This window comes from Malaya genurostris, chromosome 1 (assembly GCF_030247185.1).
Source record: "Malaya genurostris strain Urasoe2022 chromosome 1, Malgen_1.1, whole genome shotgun sequence".
NCBI lineage: Eukaryota > Metazoa > Arthropoda > Insecta > Diptera > Culicidae > Malaya > Malaya genurostris.
Window position 1 is genome coordinate 10,463,912 of NC_080570.1, and position 11,665 is coordinate 10,475,576.

General features: G+C 36.5%; 1 protein-coding gene across 1 annotated transcript in view; it reads left to right on the forward strand.

Moving 5' to 3' along the window:
- Nucleotides 1-3,131: 3,131 nt before the first annotated feature.
- The window catches only part of LOC131440340 (TATA box-binding protein-associated factor RNA polymerase I subunit B), a 30,512-nt gene continuing 21,978 nt past the window's right edge, over nt 3,132-11,665 (forward strand). The window contains exons 1-3 of the mRNA XM_058611594.1: nt 3,132-3,802; nt 3,865-4,066; nt 4,125-4,708. Of these exons, the coding sequence (XP_058467577.1) occupies nt 3,628-3,802; nt 3,865-4,066; nt 4,125-4,708 (961 nt within the window). The 5' untranslated portion in view covers nt 3,132-3,627. The remainder of the gene's footprint in view (nt 3,803-3,864; nt 4,067-4,124; nt 4,709-11,665) is intronic.

Genomic DNA, 11,665 nt, shown 5'->3' on the forward strand with positions numbered 1-11,665 from the left:
GGACGACACTAAAAAATTGCACTTCGCTTCGATTAGGCTTTTTTACGCTGCATACGATCGTGCACACTTTCCTTGTCTTTTCTACACATAGTAACGGTTGAATATGGATCGATCGTCTTTTCTTGGGTTTTTGCTGGTTAAAAACATAACCATGGAGATATGATGTATCGTGATAGGCAATGAAACCTGAAAGTTGCAAATGTCACATGAAGAAAAATATTATTTCAAAGACTAAAGTTTTTTATTTTTCAAGGAACAATGATATTAAATTTAAATAAAATGATGATATTTTTTAAATCACTAGTTTTCAGGAAAAGTCAAACATGTGAAGCGATTTTTAGAGATGCTCGCTCTTTCACTTCGACCGAATCAACGATTGTGAATTTTACAATTCAAGGATTCTAGGTTAAACAAAATTCAAACAAAACGAGATATAACGCACAGCCGACAAAACACGCTAAGATTCCCACGACTGAATTCCTCGTCCACAGGAAACAGGGTCGTTCTACCCAGTGATTGTGAAATTTCGGCTGCAGTAGAAAAAGCGAAAGTTACAGCAAAGGAAACTCTCCAAATGTTAGGTTTTGATAGTTCGAAGGTGTCTTTCAAAAAAAGCATTATTTTAAAACAACCAAAAACAAAACCTTCCAAAGATTGTGCAAATTTCGAGTTTGTTGCAGTTTCCGAGGAAATTCACGAATTACTGGACAAGAGGCTAAGAGCCCCACTCGGGCCTGAATTACGCATTGTCCAGTTGTTTACCATCCAATCTTAAATGAAATAGTATAATAGGTGAAAAATAATCCTTCTATATAGTAATAGTCTGACAAAATATAAAACCAGTTTAATACCACAGAAAGATATATCTTTGGGTAAACCTTCAAAGGGCTACAATAAATTGAAATATATTCCATCTTCATGCTCCCAGCTACTAAGAAAACAAATTTTCAATGTTGTTTAACCCTAATGTCAGCTGATTGGTAAAGCTGACGAATCTATGTTGACACTCAGTGAATGTCAAGACCAGTAACAGAAACTTTTTAAGAGATCATATGTTCTTTGACTTTCTTTTACACGGTTAGAAACGCTTTCAAACGGATCGATCTAGATGTTTGGATAGATGTAGTTTTTTTCGCTTTTCATTGACTTTTTGTATTTTATTTGAAAAAACCAGATCTGTCGTCCCCCTCGTAATGAACAAAGTTTACAGTTTAAATGAACCGTATTTTTTATAAACCAGAGCAATATTTTTGAGCGTATAAACCAGACATTTTTTCTTCCGTGGATAGTTTGTGTGCGTTATATAAGTAAAATTTTATCTACTTCTTTCATATCCAAGGGGGTTTTTAGTAATCCAAGGGTATGTAAGTAAATATATTTTTGAAAATTACATGACATCACATAAAACATTTTCTATACTGAATAATTAGGTCGTCTCGCAATAAAAGCAATAAGTGTTTTGAAAATTTTCAATAATAATAAAAGGCTTGGTTTTCAAAAATATGAAAACAAAAATAAATCAAACTAAAAGTAGTACCAAAAAGTACCTGATAAATTAATTTGAAAAAAAAAATCATTTTTTCCTTAAAAGCAAACAAAACTGTATAATAATAACATACAAATACGTCAATTGAAATGATTTAATTTAAGTTCGATTATTTCAACTCACAAGTTTGTGAATTTACAGCACTACGATTATAAACTTTAACTAGAGTTCGTTCATTAAAAAATAATGATTCAAATTGTACTTACTGTGAAATTGTTTGTCAAACATCGATGAATGTTTGGACTTCGGCTTCTAATCATATTTAGAAATGATCGTATATTCTCAGATTAATTTTTGATCAGTCGATGAGTTTGTTTATCTTTAAAAGGTATGTAATTTTTTCACTTTTATTCTATATCCACAGAACAAATGAACACTAATATAGTGAATTATAAAATTACACTCTTGGTATTTATCATTAAAATGGCTAGTTATCGTGACTAAGAGAAATCTGCGGGTAATTTTATCGTCTCATTTATTGTCTCCAGTAGTATAAAGTTCGGAAATCTGCATAATTCTAAAGCATTTATTCGTAGGCAAGAGAAACTCGATTCGTTCTGTTGTGTAAGACTTGCCCTACTTTGAAAAACAGCTGAAATAATTGATTGAAACAAACTAATCCTCTGAGAAAAAATAATTATCATGTTTAGTAATTTCAAGCATACATTTTTGCTATATCAACCCAGATTTTCTTTTGACACTATTTCAATAACAACATTCGTTATATGAAACCTAAGTTTAATTATTTTTACAATTGCATACAAGCAGACCTACAAATCGGAATAATGTTGATACCAATCTTGATAATATCGTCTCTGTTTTTGTGTTGGGATCCAACAACTTACAAAACCAGAATTTCTGAAGAGATTCAAGATCAGTTTTGGAAATTGGAACAGGAACTGGAAGTCGGTTCCGGATGAAATTCTGGAATTCCGTATGGAACCATACTCTCCTCATCAATACTGTCCTTATCATAGCAGTTACAACGAGAGAATGCGAGAAAAAAATTTCGCCGTTTCATCGCTAATGGATTTCAAGATCAATGGGCCAATCCTTCACCCAATAAAGAATGTGGACTCATGGTTAATTAGAAATCATCATTATGTCACGGACCCAAACAGTAAAGTTCATTATTTGCGAAAAAATTTGATTAAAATATGGAAGCTAGTTTAAAATTCATTACCTATATTGTAATCAAGAGTTAGTTGAAAACAAAACAATATATAGAATCAGGAATCAGAACAAATTGGCTCAAATGGCACGTTCCCCTTGATAATTATCACCGGCTTAGAACGGTTACGGAACGACAACATTATTTGTAAACAATTTTTATGGAGACACACAACGTCAACGTCACGGAACATTTTGACGTCTTAAATTAATCTTTGCGTCGACCGATGTTGATTAATAGTTTGAATCGTATTCAAAAATGATATTTCCTGATGAAAACAAACCAGCTGTAGGGGAGTCTTCAGCTGATCAAATTCCGACGTGCTATTTCCTTCGGTGTACTATTTCAATACGCCAGATTATTTTCAGTGGAAATACTAATGTTTACAATTTGTTTTCCAGGGTTGAAGTTGAAATTCGTATTCGTCCATCTGTGGTGTCTCAGGAAAGGTCTGTAGATTCTAGAGGCGTGCAAAATAGCTCATTTTGGTGAACAGCTCCGAACCGATCAGCTCACCAAAGTGAATCGATTCGATGTATCAGCTCATCAGCTCTTTTATTTTGAACTTAAGGTTCATTTTGTGCGCCGTTTTCTTATGCACCGGTTTTTTTTCAAATGCATGATCGAAATTGAATCATTGATTTGCAATGATGCAATGAATGCCATGCGAAATAATTTATCTTTAATTGATGTCGACTAAATTGAATCTCTTAAAGAGCCGAAGATCCGATCAGCTCGTAGCGTGTTCCCTGCGTCATAATGCAGTGAACTGGGTAGCAAATGAGTGAGCTGGTGAGCTGCGGTTCCTTTGAAAAGAGCTGTGAGCTGTCAGCTCACTTCAATGATTCGATTCACTGGAACAGCTCAGGAGCGAATTGCCCATCTCTAGTAGATTCATGCAGGTCACAAAATGGATAAAGTATGCGACGTTTGTGGCCAAACTGAGTTTACGGTGGAAGCCGGTTTCTACTACTGTGTGGAATGCGGTACGAAATCAAAACACCATGGACAGGAGCTGGTTGATGAAGACTTGGCCAACATGCGTTCCCAAGGGGCCGCCCTGCTTAAGCTGAAAAAGTATAAAAGTAAGTATTACTGAAAGGATACCGGCGGATCGTTAGTTTCATGAATTTTCCATTCACGGTAGAGTGTAAGCGAATTACCAGCTGGGAACAAGCCAACTACATACTGCTCGGACTGACGGAAAAGTTGATTTCGTTGGGTGCTGAGGAGCGATTGAAACTCGCAGTTCTACAGTTGTGGACTGCCTATCTGCGTCGGATGGAGATTGCTTTCTTTGATAAGAACAAACCGGAGAAACCGAGAATGCATGTGTTCTATAAGAAAGTGTAAGTATGCAGTTTATATAAATCTTCTTAGATTCAATGTCATTACGCTCTTTGACAGGGACGCCGAGATACTTTACAAACGTAGAAAAAAACCGGCGAAGCGTAAGCGTGGTGATGGTTCTAAGAAAGCGCAGCCGACATCGAGTAAAGCAGCATCAGAGCTTTCTTGCAGCACGGTGACAAATAAATCGGTAACAAGCCGTACTTCGATGGTCCGAAAAGCACGGACAAATCAACGACAAATGATGGATGCTGAGTATGACTCAATCGTGGCAACCCAAAAGTCGGATCTGACCAGTTCTCTGTATGATCTTTCAATGCGGTCGCTCAATTCAAGCAGAACCGGTGGCGACAGTGATGCAAGTGAGGGCGTGGGTCAGAAAATTCGATTCTCTCGTTTGGCGAGGATAAGAATGAAGCGCAAATTGAAGATGAGCTCGGAACACATTCGCAAACATGAGCAAGACGTTGAGGAAAAGATGAAATGTCACCGGTCTAAGCACTGCGATCCGAAACTGCCAAAAAAGACCTTTGCTGAGACCGCCGTGAAACGGCCCACCTGCTGGCTGAACCACCAGTCCGAGACAAGAACCTTTTCAGGAGAATACCTGCTAAACAGCTACCGAAGCGCCACCTACCTCTGATAAATAAAAGCTGGGATTTCCCCCACCAGCTAAGGGAGGTATTCAGTAAAAATTAATTTAAATCGTTGTCGATGCGCCACCTAACTTTGAAAATTAAAAGCTGGGAATTCCCCCACCAGAAAGGAGTGGATGACACGAATTTGACGGAACAAATTTAACTAAATTACTTTCATGAAGAAATGGTCCTTTTAATGAATTTTATCAGTATGTTGAACAATTATGAAAACCAGAAAATAAATTCTCGAATAAATAAACATAACTACAAGCGTGTTTATATTTAATAACTTTATAAATCTACCATATGTACGAACATACTTCGATTCGCAGTTTGACTGTGCCGTATAATAGAAAGATAATGAATCACATTTAATCAATATTGTATGACAGCTACTCGATATTTTAATTTCGCAGATGTTGCAAATTTATCGGTAAGTATGCAAACAAATGTATTAATCCTAACAAAAAAAAAGGTTAATGTGAAAAAATACGCCCGCTACCATTAAAAAAATATTTTCTACCCAGAAATATCCTCATTCTATAATACTTAATCAGCATTATGTCCAATTTTGAGCTCCCAGATATGGGTCAGACGGAAGATATTCAATGAACAATATGAAATCAGTGGAGGTGGTCATGGGAAAGTATAAGTGGATGGAAAAAAGTTGTTCGGGACTACAAAAAACACATTCTCCACATATCAAAATTCCTATTCTGTAATACTTGATCTACATTCTGTCCAATTTTGAGCTCCCAGATATGGGTCAGACGGAAGATATTCAATGAACAATATGAAATCAGTGGAGGTGGTCATGGGAAAGTATAAGTGGATGGAAAAAAGTTGTTCGGGACTACAAAAAACACATTCTCCACATATCAAAATTCTTATTCTGTAATACTTGATCTACATTCTGTCCAATTTTGAGCTCCCAGATATGGGTCAGACGGAAGATATTCAATGAACAATATGAAATCAGTGGAGGTGGTCATGGGAAAGAATAAGTGGATGGAAAAAAGTTGTTCGGGACTACAAAAAACACATTCTCCACATATCAAAATTCTTATTCTGTAATACTTGATCTACATTCTGTCCAATTTTGAGCTCCCAGATATGGGTCAGACGGAAGATATTCAATATGAAATCAGTGGAGGTGGTCATGGGAAAGTATAAGTGGATGGAAAAAAGTTATTCGGGACTACAAAAAACACATTCTCCACATATCAAAATTCTTATTCTGCAATATTTGATCTACATTCTGTCCAATTTTGAGCTCCCAGATATGGGTCAGACGAGAGATATTCCAAAAATATTGTACGATAATCGCATGCAACGGCTCTATCGAAACGCCATCTTCTTGTGATTTCTTTAACTAAGCCGGATTTCCCCCACCAAATCAAAAATGAAAAATTATGTTCGGGACTACAAAAAACACATTCTCCACATATCAAAATTCTTATTCTGTAATACTTGATCTACATTCTGTCCAATTTTGAGCTTCCAGATATGAGTCAGACGGAAGATATTCAATGATCAATATGAAATCAGTGGAGGTGGTCATGGGAAAGAATAAGTGGATGGAAAAAAGTTGTTCGGGACTACAAAAAACACATTCTCCACATATCAAAATTCTTATTCTGTAATACTTGATCTACATTCTGTCCAATTTTGAGCTCCCAGATATGGGTCAGACGGAAGATATTCGATGATCAATATGAAATCAGTGGATATGTTCATGGGAAAGAATAAGTGGGTGGAAAAAAGTTGTTCGGGACTACAAAAAACACATTCTCCACATATCAAAATTCTAATTTTGTAATACTTGATCTACATTCTGTCCAATTTTGAGCTCCCAGATATGGGTCAGACGGAAGATATTCGATGATCAATATGAAATCAGTGGAGGTGGTCATGGGAAAGAATAAGTGGGTGGAAAAAAGTTGTTCGGTACTACAAAAAACACATTCTCCACATATGAAAATTCTAATTCTGTAATACTTGATCTACATTCTGTCCAATTTTGAGCTCCCAGATATGGGTCAGTCGGAAGATATTCAATGAACAATATGAAATCAGTGGAGGTAGTCATGGGAACGAATAAGTGGATGGAAAAAAGTTGTTCGGGACTACAAAAAACACATTCTCCACATATCAAAATTCTAATTCTGTAATACTTGATCTACATTCTGTCCAATTTTGAGCTCCCAGATATGGGTCAGTCGGAAGATATTCAATGAACAATATGAAATCAGTGGAGGTGGTCATGGGAACGAATAAGTGGATGGAAAAAAGTTGTTCGCGACTACAAAAAACACATTCTCAACATATCAAAATTCTCATTCTGTAATACTTGATCTACATTCTGTCCAATTTTGAGCTCCCAGATATGGGTCAGACGGAAGATATTCAATGAACAATATGAAATCAGTGGAGGTGGTCATGGGAAAGAATAAGTGGATGGAAAAAAGTTGTTCGGGACTACAAAAAACACATTCTCCACATATCGAAATTCTTATTCTGTAATACTTGATCTACATTCTGTCCAATTTTGAGCTCCCAGATATGGGTCAGACGGAAGATATTCGATGATCAATATGAAATCAGTGGAGGTGGTCATGGGAAAGTATAAGTGGATGGAAAAAAGTTGTTCGGGACTACAAAAAACACATTCTCCACATATCAAAATTCTTATTCTGCAATACTTGATCTACATTCTGTCCAATTTTGAGCTCCCAGATATGGGTCAGACGGAAGATATTCGATGATCAATATGAAATCAGTGGAGGTGGCCATGGGAAAGTATAAGTGGATGGAAAAAAGTTATTCGGAACTACAAAAAACACATTCTCCACATATCAAAATTCTTATTCTGTAATACTTGATCTACATTCTGTCCAATTTTGAGCTCCCAGATATGGGTCAGTCGGAAGATATTCAATGAACAATATGAAATCAGTGGAGGTGGTCATGGGAACGAATAAGTGGATGGAAAAAAGTTGTTCGCGACTACAAAAAACACATTCTCAACATATCAAAATTCTTATTCTGTAATACTTGATCTACATTCTGTCCAACTTTGAGCTCCCAGATATGGGTCAGACGGAAGATATTCGATGATCAATATGAAATCAGTGGAGGTGGTCATGGGAACGAATAAGCGGATGGAAAAAAGTTGTTCGCGACTACAAAAAACACATTCTCAACATATCAAAATTCTTATTCTGTAATACTTGATCTACATTCTGTCCAATTTTGAGCTCCCAGATATGGGTCAGACGGAAGATATTCGATGATCAATATGAAATCAGTGGAGGTGGTCATGGGAACGAATAAGTGGATGGAAAAAAGTTGTTCGCGACTACAAAAAACACATTCTCCACATATCAAAATTCTTATTCTGCAATACTTGATCTACATTCTGTCCAATTTTGAGCTCCCAGATATGGGTCAGACGGAAGATATTCGATGATCAATATGAAATCAGTGGAGGTGGTCATGGGAAAGTATAAGTGGATGGAAAAAAGTTATTCGGGACTACAAAAAACACATTCTCCACATATCAAAATTCTTATTCTGTAATACTTGATCTACATTCTGTCCAATTTTGAGCTCCCAGATATGGGTGAGTCGGAAGATATTCAATGAACAATATGAAATCAGTGGAGGTGGTCATGGGAACGAATAAGTGGATGGAAAAAAGTTGTTCGCGACTACAAAAAACACATTCTCAACATATCAAAATTCTTATTCTGTAATACTTGATCTACATTCTGTCCAATTTTGAGCTCCCAGATATGGGTCAGACGGAAGATATTCGATGATCAATATGAAATCAGTGGAGGTGGTCATGGGAACGAATAAGTGGATGGAAAAAAGTTGTTCGCGACTACAAAAAACACATTCTCCACATATCAAAATTCTTATTCTGTTATACTTGATCTACATTCTGTCCAATTTTGAGCTCCCAGATATGGGTCAGACGGAAGATATTCGATGATCAATATGAAATCAGTGGAGGTGGTCATGGGAAAGTATAAGTGGATGGAAAAAAGTTGTTCGGGACTACAAAAAACACACTCTCCACATATGAAAATTCTAATTCTGTAATACTTGATCTACATTCTGTCCAATTTTGAGCTCCCAGATATGGGTCAGTCGGAAGATATTCAATGACCAATATGAAATCAGTGGAGGTGGTGATGGGAAAGAATAAGTGGATGGAAAAAAGTTGTTCGGGACTACAAAAAACACATTCTCCACATATCAAAATTCTAATTCTGTAATACTTGATCTACATTCTGTCCAATTTTGAGCTCCCAGATATGGGTCAGTCGGAAGATATTCAATGAACAATATGAAATCAGTGGAGGTGGTCATGGGAACGAATAAGTGGATGGAAAAAAGTTGTTCGCGACTACAAAAAACACATTCTCAACATATCAAAATTCTTATTCTGTAATACTTGATCTACATTCTGTCCAATTTTGAGCTCCCAGATATGGGTCAGACGGAAGATATTCGATGATCAATATGAAATCAGTGGAGGTGGTCATGGGAACGAATAAGTGGATGGAAAAAAGTTGTTCGCGACTACAAAAAACACATTCTCCACATATCAAAATTCTTATTCTGTAATACTTGATCTACATTCTGTCCAATTTTGAGCTCCCAGATATGGGTCAGACGGAAGATATTCGATGATCAATATGAAATCAGTGGAGGTGGTCATGGGAAAGTATAAGTGGATGGAAAAAAGTTGTTCGGGACTACAAAAAACACATTCTCCACATATAAAAATTCTAATTCTGTAATACTTGATCTACATTCTGTCCAATTTTGAGCTCCCAGATATGGGTCAGTCGGAAGATATTCAATGAACAATATGAAATCAGTGGAGGTGGTGATGGGAAAGAATAAGTGGATGGAAAAAAGTTGTTCGGGACTACAAAAAACACATTCTCCACATATCAAAATTCTAATTCTGTAATACTTGATCTACATTCTGTCCAATTTTGAGCTCCCAGATATGGGTGAGTCGGAAGATATTCAATGAACAATATGAAATCAGTGGAGGTGGTCATGGGAACGAATAAGTGGATGGAAAAAAGTTGTTTGCGACTACAAAAAACACATTCTCAACATATCAAAATTCTTATTCTGTAATACTTGATCTACATTCTGTCCAATTTTGAGCTCCCAGATATGGGTCAGACGGAAGATATTCGATGATCAATATGAAATCAGTGGAGGTGGTCATGGGAAAGTATAAGTGGATGGAAAAAAGTTGTTCGGGACTACAAAAAACACATTCTCCACATATCAAAATTCTTATTCTGCAATACTTGATCTACATTCTGTCCAATTTTGAGCTCCCAGATATGGGTCAGTCGGAAGATATTCAATGAACAATATGAAATCAGTGGAGGTGGTCATGGGAAAGAATAAGTGGATGGAAAAAAGTTGTTCGGGACTACAAAAAACACATTCCCCACATATCGAAATTCTTATTCTGTAATACTTGATCTACATTCTGTCCAATTTTGAGCTCCCAGATATGGGTCAGACGGAAGATATTCGATGATCAATATGAAATCAGTGGAGGTGGTCATGGGAAAGTATAAGTGGATGGAAAAAAGTTGTTCGGGACTACAAAAAACACATTCTCCACATATCAAAATTCTTATTCTGCAATACTTGATCTACATTCTGTCCAATTTTGAGCTCCCAGGTATGGGTCAGTCGGAAGATATTCAATGAACAATATGAAATCAGTGGAGGTGGTCATGGGAAAGAATAAGTGGATGGAAAAAAGTTGTTCGGGACTACAAAAAACACATTCCCCACACATCGAAATTCTTATTCTGTAATACTTGATCTACATTCTGTCCAATTTTGAGCTCCCAGATATGGGTCAGTCGGAAGATATTCAATGAACAATATGAAATCAGTGGAGGTGGTCATGGGAAAGAATAAGTGGATGAAAAAAAGTTGTTCGGGACTACAAAAAACACATTCCCCACATATCGAAATTCTTATTCTGTAATACTTGATCTACATTCTGTCCAATTTTGAGCTCCCAGATATGGGTCAGACGGAAGATATTCGATGATCAATATGAAATCAGTGGAGGTGGTCATGGGAAAGTATAAGTGGATGGAAAAAAGTTGTTCGGGACTACAAAAAACACATTCTCCACATATCAAAATTCTTATTCTGCAATACTTGATCTACATTCTGTCCAATTTTGAGCTCCAAGATATGGGTCAGACGGAAGATATTCGATGATCAATATGAAATCAGTGGAGGTGGTCATGGGAAAGTATAAGTGGATGGAAAAAAGTTATTCGGGACTACAAAAAACACATTCTCCACATATCAAAATTCTTATTCTGTAATACTTGATCTACATTCTGTCCAATTTTGAGCTCCCAGATATGGGTCAGACGGAAGATATTCAATGATCAATATGAAATCAGTTGATATGTTAATGGGAAAGAATAAGTGGATGGAAAAAAGTTGCTCGGGACTACAAAAAACACATTCTCCACATATCAAAATTCCTATTCTGTAATACTTGATCTACCATCTGTCCAATTTTGAGCTTCCGGATATGGGTCAAACGGAAGATATTCATTGGTTAATATATTATCAGTGGAGGTGGTCATGGAAAAGTATAGGTGGATGGAAAAAAGTTGTTCGGGACTACAAAAAACACATTCTCCACATATGAAAATTCTTATTCTGTAATACTTGATCTACATTCTGTCCAATTTTGAGCTCCCAGATATGGGTCAGACGGAAGATATTCCAAAATTATTGTACGATAATCCCATGCAACGGCTCTATCGAAACGCCATTGTCGGACCAACTCCGGCTAATGTGAGGAGGATTTAGGTGTTGGATGAATGTTATACGGCTACCACGTTATATGCGATAGCTAACGACTGTAGCAGGTATTAT